Source organism: Pleurodeles waltl, chromosome 12 (assembly GCF_031143425.1).
Source record: "Pleurodeles waltl isolate 20211129_DDA chromosome 12, aPleWal1.hap1.20221129, whole genome shotgun sequence".
Taxonomy (NCBI): Eukaryota; Metazoa; Chordata; class Amphibia; order Caudata; family Salamandridae; genus Pleurodeles; species Pleurodeles waltl.
In genome coordinates this window covers 215,853,308-215,873,305 of record NC_090451.1, presented here as the reverse complement: position 1 = coordinate 215,873,305, position 19,998 = coordinate 215,853,308, and the positions used below count along the sequence as shown (strand labels likewise).

The following is a 19,998-nucleotide window of genomic DNA, read 5'->3' as shown; positions in this document are numbered from 1 at the left end:
GAAATTCACTGAAAAAAACTAAGATTACAGAGACGTTGTAGTTAGGTTCAGATTTTACATGAACAAAACCATGGAAAATTAGCAGTTACAGTTAGAGTTGATTCAAGAAACAATAACTTGTGCCCTAAGATAACAATAACTCATGCTCTCAACATGCACTGCTGATTACCCCAGGTATTACGTCACTCATGACATTTTCTATGACATCATTGATAATATCACTGACATTTGCACTAAATTTATTGATGAGAAAACTGTGCATGGCAAGGGTGTGAGTTATAGTTTCTTGAAATAACTAACTATGACAGCTGAATTTCTATAGTTTTGTTTGTATAAAATCTGTACCTAACTAACGTTCCTGTAACCTTTGGTTTTTTAATATATATATATATATATATATATATATATATATTTCCCCCTGAAAAAAACAAAGGTTACAGGGACGTTTTAGCGGACGTGCAAGGCGAAGGGCACGAGTTAAAGTTACCTTAGTTATAGTTACTTGGGATAAGTATAACTGTTGAATTTCTATTGTTTTGTGCGTTTAAAATCTGAACCTAACTATAACATCCTTCTAACCTTTGTTTTTTTTAAATTCAATGTTTTAAGGTTTTTTTAAATTCTATTTCATAACTATAACGTCCCTGTAAACTTTGATTTTTCTGTGACTTTCTAGGGCTTTTTAACATTAAGTAATATGTAATTACCTTATGTTAATCCAACCCTGGCTATGCGCGGCAGGGATTGGCCACAGGCAAAGGCTGAGTGGCAACCACATGTAGGCACCCAACCCTGCTCCATGCACGGCCTTCAACCGTGTGGGGCAGGGGTTGGCCGCTGGGCATGCCAATACAAAGCAGGAACATTTAACACATCAATTCAGTTGATGTAAAAGGGCTTCGGTTGTCAAACTATCCAGCACTGGAGTCCTGTGCTCTGGTGGCAGGCCACCCCAAAGCACAACACCTGTAGTCCTGAACGACTACGGAACCACCAGGAATTCAGGGTGCAGTTCACCAGTTTGCTTGACATCCAATACTTTCCACAGGGAAAGGCTTTCCGAGACTAGAGTCCAAAATGATAAATATGATGGAACAATAGTGTATTTAGAGTAGGTCAAGGAATGCCTATACCTGAATACAGTATTAAGTCCTAGGGCCAGATTAGACTCTTCCAGCTTCTTTGATGAAACATTTTCAATGCAATCATCCAAGTTGGAATAGTAGCCGTTTTCCAGAGCTGTAAAATGAGACTTGATTGTTGTAAAGACTAGAGAGGCTGTATTAGGCTGAATGGCAGAAATGTTCACAGTATTAGGCTGAATGGCAGAAATCTTCACAGTTAGCATTGATTTAGAAACAGGATTTAAAAATATGACACCAACATCTTGTGGTCCGCTAGGATAGCATCCTCTATGTTCATAGTGGACATCGATTAATGTTCTGCGAAGCTAACACAACATGGATTAAGCAAAACGTTCATATTTCTGTGGGAGAGGAGAAGGGCAGAATTAGGACAGATAGTACATATGTCACAATGCCATGGTCTTGACTTCTAAGGAAATGGTAGAATTGTGCACCTGTCTTTTTTTTTGCAAGGAGAACAAACTATTTTTGATGCAATCTTGCACATGTTCCAGAAATGCTGGCTAGGATAGAGGTGTCCCTGATAAGGACACCTGAGGGAACAGCAGAGAACGCCCATGAGGGCAGCAGAGGGAAAGCTTTTCTGCCTACAGATGTACAGCGAGTCACCTGAGAAAGAGGCAAGGATAAAGCCCCAGAAAAGCCAGTAGGCTCTGGTGAAATCCGCTATCGTTCCAGAATCTTGTGTGGAAAAAAAAACAAAAAAAAAACGTCAAAACGACTGGGTTTAGTGTTTCTCGATACAGGCAATGACATCAAGGGATTGCATTTAAGTTTGCTGGGTAGAGAAGAGTACTAGATGGTTGGTGTTTCTTGATTCCCAACACTCATTTCTCCTATTATGAGAGAGGTAGGCCACCTCAGAACATTAGGCAACACTGGCATAGTTAAATTCTTCTTGCTTGATAGCAAGCTGTTTCACTATTATCAGAAATTGCGGCAAGAAGAAGGCACCTAGTGAGGGTTTTTCACACAAGCAAAGTTTCACACACACAGGACAAAAGGAGGCTCAAGTTCCACTGTACTAAAACAGAAAAGTCAGAGAAACGCATAAAATAAATGCCACATATCATTTTGTTGGCTGAAACAGAGAAAACATAGCCCATTTTATTCATTACAAGAAACTCTTGTAGTCTGGAGAGGGAAATTTTATTCTAAAAAGTAATCAAAAGCAAAATGGTACCTTTGATGCTCACTCAATATTTTTAAGTTTGAGGCCTCAATTATCTAAGAACTTAACATTTGGTTCCTCAAGGTATTACACAACATTGACAGAACTTAGATTGTGAGAAAGCACAAACTCTGAAAAACTAGCTTAAACAATATACCCAACATTTTGATATAACTTAATCTAACCTAGGGATGCGTAAACAAGTTGCAAAAACTATAATTAACTCATTGAAATATTTAACTGTGTGCTATAATACAGTGACTGCAAGCCAGACAACAATAATTTTGGAGCTAAGCTGAGGTCCATATAAACAATGTAATGATTTCCTCAAGTGTGCAAACGTCTTCACTGAAACACCCTACAGTACGTACCACAATGTTATTTGGGTCCATAGATTCTACTGCATCCAAAAACTTGAACTGCACCTGCTGGTACTCTCTACTGTGCTCAAAGGTGAAAGACTGCACTCCCCTTGTGCTTTCTAGCATCCGCATTGAGATACCTGAGGATATTTAAAAAAAAAAAAAAAAGTTTACGCAACTACAGCACAAAGAGAGAAACCTCACAGTAAGAAGTCCAAAAACAAAGCAACAACAGGACACAATCGGTTTGACTGCATTTAAACATTGTTCAAAATGCCACAGCACACCCCATTTGTTCTTATAATCCATTCAGAAAAGATGAGTCTTGAATAGTCACACTTCAGAAATCTTTTATTCTCCCATGATTGAGGAAAATAAACAAGGAACAGCTAGTCCCATGCAACAACAGCCGACACGTGTTTCATCAAATTGACTTTCTCAAGGCTGTAGATTTAAATATTTGACAAAAAAAAAAAATTATCAGGAAAGCGGTGCACTGGAATAATCAATCCAAATATTGATTTGCTCAAAACACAGATATCATAAAAAGAATCCATTGGGCGTCCAGGTGATGGTGTGAAAAGGATATACCAACCACAAGTTAATAGAATGAAGTGCCTCCAAACAGGTCACATGACATGCAAACAGCAAGGTTTGATAAACATACACCTTAGTCAATTTGTTTTTTTATTTAAAAAAAAGGTAAAAAGAAACGTACGGTAAAAAAAACAGTGTTGTGTGATCAGTGACGCGAATGTCGGTGACTGAATCATTCAAAGATTTTATAAGAATAGAGTATCCACCACCAAGTGATGTTAGCACGATTGTCAACGACGTGATAAGTAAAATATGAAAAAGATCTGAAAATTGAAAAGAAGAGCAGACAGATTTGAAGAGACAAAATGAGGGATACTTATAAATAAAAGAAAGGTGACATACCAAGGAATGTATGTCTCTCATATTATCCAATGTGCTAGCTGTGCTATAATAAACTCGTAGCGGGATTAACCCAAAAGCAGTGCGTATCTCAAATCAGGAAATATATACGACCATGATAAGTCTAAAAATAAAGGAAGTATATCAAAAAAAGTTTATATCTGGGAAACCACAAGATAAAAGCATAACTATTGAATAAATGCAAGGAAATCCAACTCTGTATATGATCATAGTATGGTCATCCCGCTATTAGAAAATATCATGGATGTTGTATGACTATCCCGGGACAACAGAGCAAAAACAAACTGTGTCCATTATCCACCATCATGAATTAACACAAAGTGCTGTTACTAGCGTGCGGCAGACAGAAGGCACATCTAAACCTTTTAAAACATGCTCGTAAGTGACATTGAGCATATTAAAATACTGAGGAATATAATGTGTGCTTATGACCTGTTTAGGTATTTGGAAATACATGTTGCCATGCATCATACTGTAATATATGCTAGCAGGCAAAGTATATTATAACATGTGGTGGTATACGTTTGCTAGTCTTTGAAATTGTGTCAAATGCCATGTCCAGTTAGGGAAGACAAACTATGCAAAAACAGCAACAGCAGTATAGTGAAAAAAAAGTGTAAAGAACATACCCGGTTCAAGAGTTAGTTTCTCACATTGTGAATAAGCGTGCGATGAAAAAACACGTGCGTCGGCCGCCATGTTGTTTTATACGGCGAAACGTATAATTAAAGTTGAGAAAGGACTATAATTCAGAAAATACCCTCAATACACATGTGTGTATTGGGATATAAAAAGAAAAAAAGGTAACTACAGGAAAACCTAACCATTAAGCATCACATCTTGGGATGGGTCCGCGAATCCTGGAGACAATTGAGTACAAAGTTGAAATGAGGAAAAAACCAAAATAAATCCTTGTTAGTATAGACATTAAAAAATGAGGCATATTATAAAATGCAGTGAGGCAAAACCCAGGTCACAAGTGCCATTATTATACATGCAGACATAATGTGAGTATTTAGTGGGTACAAGAGGTAATACATAAGCAATAATAGATACAATATTGCCAAATTTGTTACATTCAATTCAAGTACAATAATATTACCACATCCAAAATCCCATAAGGCCCTGGTACACAAATGGAAAGTAGAGTACATAGTCAAATAGATCAAATAAAGAGAAGGGATCGGAGGATTTTATGGTCCAGTGTACACCCTCCAGTCAAACTGATAATATAATATAATACACTGTTCCAAAACTGGTGAGAAGGAAAAGGGAAGAAGTCCTGATAATCAGGAGCACAAGTCCTCACACACCACATTTGGTGTCATGCTTCATCATAGGACAGCTCCTCGTCAGGCCGGCACTGCAATGCCTGACGGGCACCCCCCGAAGGGGGGCTCTTTGCCGGAGATCTTTTAGTTAATGATGAAGCCGCGGAACCACATGTGGGTCCGAGAAAGAGGAAAGAAAAAAGACAAGAAGAGGATAAAATTGGCTCAAAACCCTCACTAAATAATTTATTTATTGTTCGCTGTTGGGAATTGGTCAAGATTAAAAAAGTAGCAAGGGAGTGAAACAAGAGGTAATGCTCAGACACTCGTACAAAAATCAAGATAAAGGAAGACGGTAATTATCCGAAGTCCCTCAGTATAAGGTCAATATACGGTCGACATGTTTCGCGTCTCTCATGGTCCAAAAGGATCCCTTGACGCTTCTTCAGGACCTATTTATTCATTGGACTTCTCCAATTGAAAACAAAGGAAAATTCATCAGCTCCTGCAACCTAACGCTCACAGTCAAGACGTCATTGGTCACTTACTAGAGATAAACCGGGCTGGCTTCCCTTTCCTATTAGTCACCCATCTCTATTTAGAGGAAGTGTTTCATGGGATCACGCAGGCCTGTTGCCCGGTTCACAATGAATTAGAGATAAACCGGGCTGGCTTCCCTTTCCTATTAGTCACCCATCTCTATTTAGAGGAAGTGTTTCATGGGATCACGCAGGCCTGTTGCCCGGTTCACAATGAATTTGTGAGGTTACCGGCGTGCAATGAGACACCTACCCCCGCGGCTGCGTTCCCGAATGTGAAGCCGCGGGGGTAGGTGTCTCATTGCACGCCGGTAACCTCACAAATTCATTGTGAACCGGGCAACAGGCCTGCGTGATCCCATGAAACACTTCCTCTAAATAGAGATGGGTGACTAATAGGAAAGGGAAGCCAGCCCGGTTTATCTCTAATTCATTGTGAACCGGGCAACAGGCCTGCGTGATCCCATGAAACACTTCCTCTAAATAGAGATGGGTGACTAATAGGAAAGGGAAGCCAGCCCGGTTTATCTCTAGTAAGTGACCAATGACGTCTTGACTGTGAGCGTTAGGTTGCAGGAGCTGATGAATTTTCCTTTGTTTTCAATTGGAGAAGTCCAATGAATAAATAGGTCCTGAAGAAGCGTCAAGGGATCCTTTTGGACCATGAGAGACGCGAAACATGTCGACCGTATATTGACCTTATACTGAGGGACTTCGGATAATTACCGTCTTCCTTTATCTTGATTTTTGTACGAGTGTCTGAGCATTACCTCTTGTTTCACTCCCTTGCTACTTTTTTAATCTTGACCAATTCCCAACAGCGAACAATAAATAAATTATTTAGTGAGGGTTTTGAGCCAATTTTATCCTCTTCTTGTCTTTTTTCTTTCCTCTTTCTCGGACCCACATGTGGTTCCGCGGCTTCATCATTAACTAAAAGATCTCCGGCAAAGAGCCCCCCTTCGGGGGGTGCCCGTCAGGCATTGCAGTGCCGGCCTGACGAGGAGCTGTCCTATGATGAAGCATGACACCAAATGTGGTGTGTGAGGACTTGTGCTCCTGATTATCAGGACTTCTTCCCTTTTCCTTCTCACCAGTTTTGGAACAGTGTATTATATTATATTATCATAGTCAAATAGAAACATCATGGTAACAGAACAGGAGGTTTTACAGAAAATTGTGTAAATCCTTCTCCACGTTCTGCCAAACTGTAGGCTGTTGCGAACTAACTATTGCACTTTTTCCTAGGATTGTCTCCCTTCATGCACTTTTTGTTGAAAGTTTTTGATGCATCTGTGAATAAAGTTGAGTTTGTCAGATCTAGGAATCCCCACGTGTATATCCTCCCCCACCAGATTAGATTTGGTAAACCCCTTGCTTTTAAAGTTCCCAATACCAGAGAGATCCAGTAGTTCCCTTGTACATCCTTCCTGTTGCCAGAGTAAAAATAAAAAATAAAAATCTTTAAAAACAGAGAAGTTAGCAACTCAAGAGAGAGAAACCTATAAAACACAGAAAGGTAGAACTTGCAAAAATTAAAAATCACCTAAAGAACATGAAGCCTAGCAGAGTAACTGTCCCCTGAAAAGACTACCCAAATACCACCATGGGAACACCTCTAGAACACATGCAGAGTAAGTTCCCCACTCAGGTCAAAAAGGTTAGCAAACTCTGCCACGAGTTACACACACATACCAAGACTCGCACGTCACCCTGGCCTAAAGAGGGAACCTTCAACACTAATATAACCACACACACAAGGGCATACATACAAAGTATACAGGGCAAAAGAAGGTCAAAAGGAAACACTGCTAGAGCTCTGGGCCATTTTTGAGGAAGTCAAGGCAGATAACCTTAAACCATCACCAGTGAGCAAGACGTCCGCACCGCCCCCACCATATGTAGGCATGCAGGTGCTTTCCCAGATGCCTGCTATCCCTGTGTTGGATACACTAACCGGCCAGCTGAAGGTGCTCAAGGGGCCCCTACTGAACAGCAGGCTCTTAGATCTAGGTATCGCGGATCATCACGCCCACAGGTTGCTACACTCCATGAACCACCCCAGTCCAGCACTAAAGTGTCCCGAAGGTTGACTACCCCCATATGTCACTAGCAAGAGTGAGGGAAGAGGACCCAGCTGGCAGTGAGGAGGGAGCCACAGGGTACACTTAGGTAGAGGAGGAAACGAAGGACAGCGTGCATGAGAGCAAGTCCAGATTAGAAGGACAACAAATAGCTTTGAGCAAAGGAGGCAGTCTAGATGGGACTCAGATGTAAGGCGTGAATGAGAGAGAGAGAGAGAGCTCACACCCTGAAAGCCCAGCATGAGAGCAGGGTATCGTACCCTCCATCTAAGGAGAGCAGGTTTAGGGTATGGAGCCCTGGTCACGGAAGAATCTGAGATGGAATTGGAAGGCAAACTTTTGACAGGGTCTGTACCTCACCAGAACACCAGCGAAGACAAGGGGCTGACCAGGAGATTAGGAACTAAGGCAGCCTGGTATGTATGCAGCTTAGACTCTGGAGGATCAAAATGGCACCACTGTGTGCACACCACGAGAGCAGCGACGAGGACATCCGCTACTTCCCCCAAACGCGCAGGACAGGTAAACTAATGCCAAGGGACTTAGTAGCTCAGGGCAAAGGCGAAATATTCACCTGACCCTTTTGTCACCTTCTAGCCCGCTGGACCGAGAGAAGTGATCAGTATGATAGGCCCTGGCAAGAAGGGGGATCCTTCAAACCAGAGGACATAGAGATTGCCAAAGACTGCATCCAGCACAGAGGGGGAAGATACCAAGTGGAATTTACCTAACATGCAGGAGTGTCTGAGGAGATGGGAACACTCTGTAGAAGGGAAGCCAGTAAAGATGTCTGAAGCGAGAATATGCCCGTTACTACAAAAGAGCACGTCAGGGACCATCTATGTGCCATGGGCCCCGATGGATACGGATGGGCTAAGAGCCAAGCTGCTGCAGTTGTTGGATGGAGCCAGAAAATGGATATCATGCTTTGAGAAAAACACTACAGGAATCACTATATCGATCGCCGATGTTAAGAGTCTGCGAGGCAGCATCATCAGTGTTCGCCTGCGATTGCATCCCGACGTTCAAGTTGATCAACTCGGAGCACAATGGGGCTGTATTTATTTCATAAATGCACCAGATATGGACAACCCTGAGGGAAATATTCTCTGACTCTCTAGACATAGGTGGGTTAATAAAGACAAAGCGAAAGCAATTGGGAAGACAATCATAGGAAAACAGCGATCACAGTTAGTCATCACACTAAAAGAGAGTACAAAAAATTCAAGCACGGTGCTCCTGGCAAGAGGATCTTCCTCACTCCTCTCGTGTCTCCAAGGAAACCAAATAGTGAAAAACAGAAGTCAGGGCACTCATGAATCAAAACGAAATCTTTCATATGTGTTTATAGTCCAAGCTTGTCGTTTGGTGCAAAAAGTATCAAATTATCAGTCGGACCGGGATTCGTGAAAAAAAAAAAAATCATTCAATATAATCTTGAGATATGATGTCCATCAAAATCATAATCGCCGTCCTTGGAACCAAAATCTTTATTTTGCACCCAACACTAGCATCCCACATGCACTGCACAGCACTCTTTTACACAACATGTGATATCAGCACATTACCTCCGTGGCCCTAAGACATCAGCCAGGTCATGTTATGTCTGTTCGCTGATACCACATGCAGTAGGTTGCAGACAGGTTGTACTTATCCCAAGAGGTAGCCCCTGAAAAAGCAAAATGCCTTCTCCATCTGTACCTGAGTAGAATTACGGCTACCATGCAACCTACTAGAATAGAGCCCCACAGCATAGTAGTAAATATGACTCACTCTGAGACCAATCATACAGCACTGTATCTTCTCAACAAGCCTAGAAACATCCAAACTGAGCTGGGCAGGATGTGCAGAAAAGGTGCTATAGGAGAGGACTCTGTTTGGCCCAGGGAATTTCACAAGAAGAGATTCTTGGAGGTAGCTAAACCACCTATCTGGCAAACAAACATGTCCCCTCCTGTCTGCTGTCCCAGGGTAACCCTTAGTGTGTCTGTGACCCCAGACATGGGTTTCAGTGCAGGGCCATCCACCTAGAGAACATGAAGGGGAATGGGCCTCGTAGGGGAAGGTTAAATAACAGCAAAGACACCCTATGTCAGGAGATGTGGGGCACCAACATAGACAGGTACACATGGACAGAAGGGAAGGTGCAACCCCTAATTGTACGCAACCTCACATTGTATTCCTTACGTTTCAGAGGCAAAGGAACCATACCACTGGATATGAACGTGAAAATGAATTGTATCACAATACTGCACATTCTGGTTCTGCTATGGTGCACCTCCACGCTGATGGACATCTACTGGCAGTGCGGCTAGTTTGCTTATACCAAGCTCGTCCCAGGATGGTGTAGTCTCTGCTTCCTCATCATTATACACACCCCAACCCTGGTCACCTCCAGAGAAGATCTGTCTAAACTGTTCCAACATCCACTGAGGAAGAAAACGACACTGTTGCATCAGGCTCGAAGGAGAAGAGCTGCTGATTATTTTGGTTTGGCTCAGTACAAGGACATACCTGAGGAGTTTAGACTGTTCATTTATGCTCAAGTACCGGCGGGAGGGTCTATACCTTACTTCACCTTGCAGACAAAAGCAAATTCCACTAGTTGCAGATAACACTGAGAGTTGCTCAAAATGATGAACAGTACTGAGCTCAGCCTTAATGCCATCAAAGAAAAACGAAGAGCCACACGCCTCCTAGTGATGCAACATTGGCATATTTTGGACTTAATGACTACAAAAGAGGGAAGGTTGTGTGTCAAGATCGGCGCATCCTGCTGCACTTTCATGCGTGGCAATGACATGGACAATGGGACTTTATTACTTGCCATTCTAGCACTGCACCAACTGCAGAGAGACATCCATGAGGTGCCCCCGAGGAAGAGTGGTTCACAAACTGGTTCTCCTGGCTGGTTTGTGCACATCATTGTTGCCAGTTTTTGTCATGTTACTGTTTTTGTGTAGTTTCCTACAATTGGGGGTCACCTGCTGTAAAAACCCAGTCCCCTAATTGGCTAGGGGTCAAGTAGCAAGGGAGGTGGGTCAAGAAAGTGCCAATACTGTGATTGTCATGACTTATGGGTTTAATGGTGTAGTTGAAAATTCAACTAAAATGGGGAGTGTTACTATCGGATCAATTGATGCACACAAGAACAAGACACCTTTATACATGAACAATATATTTCACATCACCCCTGTTGGATTCCCCTGTCATGAAAACTCTGTCAACCCCAGCAAATCGGTACATGGTCAGGCAGGCTCTGCAGTCCAGGCCTGAAGGTTAATGACTGAGAGGTCTCAGGTGGGTAACACTTAGCCGACAGCCAAATACATAGCTTAGATGAGATCCCACAGATAGGCAGCAACACTACAATGGTCCCCGGAGATTGGCCCCAATAACGCACAAATGGCCATATGCATTCCAAAAACACATTAGAGGACACTTGTAGTTAGGTACACTTAGCTAATCAAGACATAGCACACGCAGCGACCATGCGCCCCTCAGGCCAGAAATCTGAACACGTACTCGCTGTCCCTCAGTGTCCATATTTTAATTATTCATTGCTAACAGAGAAATGTATAAAATGTGGGTCATTTTGATGTTCTATGAGAGAACAGTCCTCAGACCCGGTGCTGTAACTGGTCTACCGGTCGTATTGTTTAATTAAATGAACTGTTTCCTGTTCTGCCAGACACCTCTTCTCTCTTGTTTTTTAAGGTAAATCCTTATTCAAGCATCATAACCATTATTGATTTCCTTTGTGATAGTCTAGAAGTTGTAATATGGTACTGTATAAAAACATGTTGTTGTGAAGAGCATAAGGCACGAGTGGAGGAAAGTGTTTAGATTAGAACTCCAACTTGTGAATTTCATGTCTTTTTAGGTCTTGATTTGTCTCCAATACTCACCCCTTTGACAGACTTAGTTCATTTACCCTTACTTTTTTTTCCAAATAATTTTATTGATTTTTTAAATCATCCCTCCTGCTCCTGTCAAGGGGTTTAAAAAGTGTTTTTGTTGTGTCAAAGAGTAAAAGGGAAGCTTGTTCAAATCAGATTGCAGTTTTTTTTAATTCTGATGCATGTGAACATCTGTTTAGGTCTCAGACAATGCATGAGCTGTCTCTTCAACACATGTTGTTTACTATCAGTGGGCTTGAAGGCCGCCCATTAACCGGTTGGAATCACTGTCGCTCTCAATTGCTAGTATCTCGCTATTCAACACTGTGGTCGCCACTTCCTCTTCTTGTGTATGGCCCTCCCCTGGAGCATAGCCCAAGTACTTGTGTCCTTCCACTGCTAGCGATTTTGGGAGCTATTTTTTTCTTTTTTGTTGATGCACTCTACAGAGTTCATCTTTCATAGCTGGCTCTTTTCTGCATTTTTTCTCTGCCTGGTCTGCTCCTTTGCACCCTCGCTTAGTCGAGTTTGCCAACAGGCTTTCACTTTAGGCATCTTAGAAGGAATGCTGTGAGAATCCGGAGTGAAACAGTGCAGTTTGGCTTTGTGATTTATTGGCAGCTACACTTAGCTCGTAGTGATAAGGTGAGCAATGAAAATCTGTAGCCGCAGAATGCCCAGAGTCAGCGGCTGTAGAAATTTGTGTCTGTGCTGAAGTACTCTTTGACTAAAGCTTGCCCACATGTAACTTTATTGTTTATAAATGTGAAAAAAAGTTAATATATGTATATTTAATTGATTCTGCTGCAAGGTTGGTGTGTAACTTGCTTGTATGATGGAACCAAGCATGCCATTACTATGCATATGCCTTTACAATGAGGTCATTATAAAGCATGGGTGTTTACCAAGCATGCTTCACCATGCATATGCCTTTACAACTAAACTTTTGCTGTAAAGGCATATATGGTTAAGGCACATGCATGATTAAAATGTAGGAGCTAAGTATAATCTACACACATTTATAAAATGTGCTTATTATCGTTTTGTAGTAAAAGGGGCGTGGCCACAGGCTGTGATGAGCACTGTGCACTCCCCTCAATGCGCATGTATGTTTGGCCAGTAGTCTCGGGCTCTCTCCAGCCCAGGACTGTGTTGCTGGACTGGAGAGAGAATGCGCAGGCTCCTAGTCTGCCTGAGAGCGCCCTGGCAGGGAGCCTGTGCCTGCAGCAGAGGAGCCAGAGGAATGGTGCAGTGGCGGCGGCAGCGATGAAGATCCAGGTAAGTGGATCGCTCCGCCCCTAGAAAGCACCACAAGCCGCTCCTGTCCAATAGATACAGCAACTATCTACAAAAACAAGAATTAGCCATCCTGAATAAATCAATTAGCATTTACCTGTTTTGCTGAACCGTGGCCAGGTGTTCTTGGGTGTAGTGAGCCAGGTGCTTCTGTGATACTGTCGCTGTCTTGCTCTTGGCCTGAGGAAATAAGTAAGACTCACCTGGTTAAAGGTATTTTTGTAACCATTTTCAGAACAGATAGGCATCACTTCAATACCAAAAACTGAACACATAAAATCAAATGATCTGTTGCTTAAATTGACAAGCGCATGGAAACCAATAATTGAGACCGAGCAACTGTGTCTAACTGACATTCAAAGTGATCTCAAATTTGATATTCTGATCACAGTCACTCTCAGCTCAGCGGTGGTGAGCAGGAGTGCCGGCTCCGAGAGATCCTTACAAGGCCTTCAGAACCCCTGAAATGCATGGTGTCGCTCATTCAGGAATAGCTGGCACGTGCTGCTGGCGGGTAGAAGATTACACAGGCATCGCTGGAACCGTAATTCACATCACCCTGTGATCGAAGTACCTGAGCACGGGCTGAAGCAGCCTCCCTCTGACACAAAGCTAGCTGTGTAAAGTGCCCTTTTGTGTTTGAGTCAGACAAATGACAGCAGCTCACAGGTAATGCCTCTCATTTTGCATAGTGCATATATAACTGTCAGGCTGGGGCTTCAGTCAGAAGGATCTCTGCAGTAGGGATAAGCAGGTACCAGAATCACCTTAAAGCGAATGACAGACCTGGTGTGGCTCGTCAGTCCATAAAACAATGCAATCGGGGAGTTGTAGTCTCCATTTGCTTAAATTGACCCAATTGGACTAGCTCACTTGATTACAGTGATTTGTAAAAGGAAAGCCAAGGGCTGGATACATGGTGTTTGACACACCTGTTGTTTATAAAAGGAAAATCCAGGACTGGGTACATGGTGTTTGGCATACCTTAAGTTTGTTAAAGTAAAGCCCTGGATCCGATGCCTAGTGTTTGACTTACCTGGGGACTCTTCAGCTGTGGTTTTCTGTCCGCTTTGACTTTGAGAACTCGAGCTGGGGTGGGACTTCATTAACTAGCCTTCTGTGTAATGAGGAGGGGTGGACCTTGGAAAAAACTTGCCGACATGCACTATTTGGTGCGGCCACTTCCCCGCAGCGCAGGATGCTTTAGCTGTGGTTTTCTGCCCACTAGTCCTTTGAGAACTCGGGCTGGGGTGGGCCTTTCATAAACTTGCTGAACTACACTATTGAGGCATGGCCACTTCCACACTCGCAAGAAGTGCTGAAGGTCTCCATTACAAGGTACCGTGTGTATAGTTATTTCTTTCCTTTCTTGAGATTATCATGGGGAAAAGGAAGTTTGCTTCAGTGACTACCACGGGCCCTCCCAACACTACCAGGGTCAAACTTCATGTTGAATTTCCTTCCGCAGAAAAAATAATTATTTTCCTGTGGTTAGGTTGATGCCGTTGTGTTAGTATCATCTCAACCCGACGGGATGGACAGGCCAATGATGAAGCATGCCACGAATATGTGAGTGAGGCCTATCCGTCCATGACAATAATATTAGTGGGTAGTAGTGGGTTGTTGGTAGGCTATAACCCTGTAGGGTGATCCACCCCTCCTTAGGAGGATTTAGAAAAGGAAGGTTACCCCAACGACCCCCATGGGCACTCAGCTTCACTTATGCACAACGATTTTTGGTGAGAGCTGTGGATCTTGTTACAAATAAGATAAGGTTGGCAGAACAGTGGGTTCTGCTTATGACAGAGGAGTTTGCTAAATCCCAACTATCTAGGGCAATGCCACCTAGCCCCTGCCTCCAGGTTAACGATGACTCATTTGCCCCAGTCCATACTGATACACTGCCAGATGCATCTTTAGGGGGAGCAATTGCAGAGAGGGGTTATGCTGATGATGGCTCAGTGGACGGCATTAGTCTGGGAAATGGCACTGAAAATCCTGTTTGTGCCCCTGACCCAGGACCGACGGGAAATATAGGAAAAGAATGCAAACGTCCATACTGCCCAACCCCAATCAGGCGACGGTGACACGAAGACAGACTACCCTGGCGTGTATCGATCTTTGGTACATCTTAGGTGGGTGCCTTAGTAATCTTTTGGATGACACACTACACCCAGTTTATGACCAGCTTGCTGCTTCCAAGGTCAGCTTAAGTCAGTTGGGGGAAATCGGGGGAAATCAGGGGAACGAGGCCTTCCAAATCCACAGAAGCCTCAGCAACAGATAAATATGGATGCAACTTTCTCCTCAAACGCTATAGGGCCTATCTCGCAACCACCAGTCAATAACAAGAAAAAAAGAGGCTGCAATTTGATGAATAGCCCCTAATTTGAGATCTCAGGAAGGTGGGTTACTTTGATATGTCATGATAGCTGGTCTGATAGAAACTGCACAAGATCAGATCCCCAACCCGTGACTGACCTTACCCCAGCTTCCTCCCCCATGTAATTGTTATAGCCAATGTACCTAGTTTGCCAGCCAGTACGGCCAAATCAAGATGGGCTCTCAAGAACAAAGTGTTATGTTAGTTAGACCATGTGGTAAGCCACTTGTGAGACTTTTTTCAAAGAGAGTCTATTTGTGCGACGCGTATTGGGCCTTTGAAGAGGTATTATGCGAGTGATACTAAAATAAAAAATGTCTGGAATCCTAAGGTTGCAAGGGATGTCTTGTTACAAACGAGAGCCAGTATGGTGAAATTAAAACCCTATAAAGAGCCTGCTGCTGTTTTTTTATTTACAAGCATCTATCACCAGGGGCACCAAAGAATAATTGATCCCAAACCCCCAAGCAAACTGTTAGCAGACCTCAACTCAATTTTTATCCTGCTCTCCAAAATAGATTTACAGCCCTTTCCGGTTTTGAAGAAATAGAATGACTACACAGAGAGGAGAACAATTGTACTTTTGCCAGTGCACACTCTGGGACTAATTTCCATTCACCCATTACCACTGCACACAAGGAAGGCACACAAGGAAGGAAATTTTAACATCGGAACACAGTAGGGACTTGCCAGAAACACTTGTGCACAACCAAGGAGTGAAAAAGCAGCTTTTGCTGCCTACAGCCCTGGCTTCAATTCAGGGCCGCAGGCTGTGGAAGCTGCTCTTTCAGGCCTCCTGTGCACCGGTCTTTCCCGTGTGCACTGCACACAGGGCAGGCCAGTGCACAAAAGGCCTGGCGGTTTCACTGCCTAGGGCCCTGGCCTGAATTCAGGACGGGACCGTAGGTAGTGAAAGAAAGCTGCTGTTTCAGGCCTCTTGTGCACTGGTCTGCCCCGGAACAGGCCAGTGCACAAGAGGCCTGAAATGGCTGCTTTCACTGAAAAGGCCCTCTCCTGAATGCGCCTGATCTCGGATGTGCTAAGCAGAGTTGGGCCTGACTGACCAGGCCTGACCCTGCTTAGCGATTCCGAGATCAGGGGCGTTGGGAACTCCAAAGGTCATGGAACTCCACATAATGCCACTGAGGTTTTTTTCACCTCTGCAGAATTCCACGAAGCCGGTCTTTGTGAACTCCGCTGAAGGGTTAGTTCTTAGTTATATTGTTGCTGCTTTAAAGATAAGGAACAAAAATGTGTCTTATCTGTATAAAATGATGCTTTTTACAATGTCCTTTGAGAATTTTTATTTATTTATTCATTTGATGTATCATATTTTTATTCACTGCTTTTATGGCCTAGAGTACTTGGCCAAATAAAGCTATGATGAAAACACATTCACCCAAAAATCTTCACCGTTGCTGATTGGCACGATACGCACATAAAAAATACATAGGCACATAAAAGATACAGGTATTAGCCATGCCGTCCAATGTGCTGACAAAAACAGCGGCACAGCAGTTTTAAAAGTAAAGACATTTAACCTCGCCTAAATTGGTGCCAGACAAATGAATACATCCAAACAACATCTTACTGTAAAGCAACTCTGCATCCAGCAAATCAACTAATACAAAATGTGCACACACGTGATAGTTATGTGAAATTAAAGCGTACAGCACTACAGAGCAGCCATGAATTAAACTGAGTTGTTTTCCATACTTTCTACATTAAGCCAAAGTTACGTCCAATAATTTTGCTCTAGTTTCACCCCTAGTTTTCAGAAGTACCAGGAAATGCTCACTTTCAGTAACCTGGCTAACAGTGCTTAAATCACAAAACAATTTCTATTTAGAAAGGTCTACACTACCAGTTACCAAAAACATGCTTTTTGGTATCAACTTTAAAAAAGAGACGCGCTGCATAAGAAAAACATCTAATTTCAGGCCTAAATCTTAAAACAATATAGCTTTAAGTCACCTAAACAAATTGATACAATGGCAACTTTCTTGATAAAATGCTATCTAGTTTGCACTGAACATGAACGTTATTGGTTATATCTAAAAGTGAATAAAAGCAAAAGTATTCTTTCTGCAATATGACAGATAAGGAACTGAGTTAAGTGGGGATGCGGGGATTAGAATCTAGTTCTGCGCCAGTGTTCAAGTGTAGCCATTAGACTAAATGATTTACAGTTCACCATCCAATTTTGTCCACAGGCCTTGAGTCCCATGTAGGGCAATGCACCAAGATTTTTCATAGAATAAGTAAATTCTACCAGCCACAGGTCATCAATATGTTTTATGCGAGATTTACCTCTGGCCACTGGGGATGTTACTATGTTACTAAAGAAGTACTGTGTGAAATATTACTGCTATACAATTGAAAGCTATTTGAGGAGAGGCCTGCTACAAAGCCCAGGAGCCAATGTTTACTGGCTATGGAGCCTGCCCTAAATCATTCTATATCATTTTTGTAGTAGAAATGGACTTTAAAAATAAAGACACTAGCATAGAAAAAGAAAGAAAATCAATCCGCTGGCATAATCTCGAGTAACAAGAACTCTAGCATTATCCAGGGCTCACTGCTTCATTTAGCTAGGTGGTTTCACATGATAGACATCAGCACTCATTTCGAGGAACCAGGGCTTTTTTTCCCCACATTGATCAAAATAAGGGAGAGACAAATCTAAAAGGGTGAAGGCATGAAGAAGAGGAGAAAAATGGGAAACAGTGACCAAGGGATATAGCAGGAATAAATGTCCAGGTGGCCTAACTATGTGGTCAGAACCCAGGTCAACATTTTTCGGGACTTGAAGAAATCATTAAAAAAATTAACATACTATTTCAACAGAAGAGCTGGATGGATCTTGAAAGTAATTAGTGGACAGCAAAACAACGTGAGAATATCAGTGAGCCAGTGCTGTCTCAGTCAGACAGCTCTACTAGGATCAATGTATACACAGTTCCCCTCCTGGCTATGCTGATGATTCTGGGGACCAGGGAAAGGGAGGAATAGCTAATGCAAAAATGTTGCACCAAGCCAGCTTTCCCCTGGACCACGGTTGCCAATGTCTGATGGCAAAGACCTGGCATTTATTATTCAGCCAGATGGCAAAGATGTCCAGCTGAGGTTTACCCCCTGCACTTGAAGATCAGATGAAGTTGGTCACAAATGCAGCTCCTATCTGTGACAGTATGACAAACAGCAGCTCAGGGCCTCTGCTTGGTTATTGCAGAATCCCAGTAAGTGATATGTAGCAGAGTGCCCAAATAAGTTTCTGCATTTCTTCATACAGGAATCAAGACTTTGTGATGTCCTGCTTGACAATCTGATACACATAGGTTGTGTTGTCTGTCCTACCAACAAAGAATGACTTGTTAACCTTAGCAGAAAGGCCTCCCGGACAGCCATATTGGTTCCAGTTCCTGAAAGCTGATGTGAAGTTTATCCCCCTCTGTCCACAGCCTTTTGCGGATAGAGGTAGCATGTAAGCCCTCCATCGAAGAGTCAGCCTTCTTGACATGGCTCAAATGTGAGGGCTTGAAAGGAAGTCAGACTGAAACATTCTGGGGATTAGCCTCCAGAGTAGTATTGTGTAATTTTTGATACACCTACCAAATTCTTGAAACCTGTTGCCACAGTTGATCTACTTCATGTTGGATGGGGGCATTCTCAGCTGGAAAACAGGAGTTAGAAAAATGGAGGAACATATGAAGCTGCAAAAAGGACTTTTAGATCTAAGTTTTAAAAGGACTTTTAGGATCAGCTTGCAAAAGTCAGTGACCATTAAATTTAACTGTGCAAGGGGATCTGGTGAAGATAACAGTATTGTTCACAGTTGAGTCTGGAATGGCCCCAGAAAAAAAAACTTGAGGATGGAAAAAGGTTCTACTTCCTATCGTTGAGTGGGAGTCTCAGATTTTGAAATGCTGTCAAGTTCCTCATGAGATACCTACTTACAATAGAGGGGTTTTCAAAAGCCAGTTGTCTTGCTTGCACACCTGGTGATTTAGCTTTTTTTTTTTAGATGGGCTGCAACTCGTTCCAAGCACTTAGTGAAAGGTCTTAGAGCTACCCTGTGACCAAAGAGATGCGTTTTGAGTTGGTAATGCTAACTACCAAAAGTCTTACATAATGCATGTGCTTTAGGTGTATGGGATTGTGAAAATATGAACTCTGAATGTTGAAGTATGTCTCAATGCTCCATCATGTATGAGAAAGATAACCTCCTGCGAGGTGACAAACATCAAGGATTTTTTTTTCAAAACTAGTTGTAGGCCCCAGATTATCTATTCTCCTGTTTACTCCAGGATTTTCCTAGTAAAAAGCGAGAGATAGCTGACAGCTCAGGATCCTGGGCTCCTCTTCTTCTTCTGTTTCTTTTGCTGGTTAATGGAATAGAGACTTCAGCAGGAACTCCAAGTTACGGCCTCAATATCTACAGCACCCTGCAGTCAGGTGTGATGCGCTAATCTGCCAACAGTGTGACAAAATCTGAGGTTCTTCCCAAACATTCTTTGATGAGGGGGATGCCCTCAACAATGAGAAGTCAGGCAATTTTGATAGTGTCCTTTGAACAAGAGTGAGATGCTCCCGGTTTCTTGGATGTAGACTGGTTATAGACTATGTTATGTTCACTGATCCCAGAAGAGTGATGCTGCTGTCATGGGTGGTTTGAAAGTAATGATAGTATTACTGTTATCATTGTACAATTAACCTCCTCGATAAACCTGGGCTCTCCTAGATCCACAGAAAGTAGCTGGTTTCTAATACTGTGGCATACCCAAGGAATGTACCATGTCGGTCTTCATCCCTCAAGACTTTAATCACAAATATTCCTCAAGCAGGGTTTCTCATTGAAACGTGTGACCAAGATCTTGATTTGGACCTTGCA

General features: G+C 42.7%; 1 protein-coding gene across 1 annotated transcript in view; it reads right to left on the bottom strand.

Annotated features, from left to right (window-relative positions):
• Window positions 1-19,998, bottom strand: part of TCF25 (transcription factor 25) — a 444,525-nt gene that overhangs the window by 313,493 nt on the left and 111,034 nt on the right. Inside the window, exons 6-7 of the mRNA XM_069216958.1 lie at window positions 12,822-12,904; window positions 2,688-2,818 (exon numbers count right to left, since the gene is read on the bottom strand). Of these exons, the coding sequence (XP_069073059.1) occupies window positions 2,688-2,818; window positions 12,822-12,904 (214 nt within the window). The remainder of the gene's footprint in view (window positions 1-2,687; window positions 2,819-12,821; window positions 12,905-19,998) is intronic.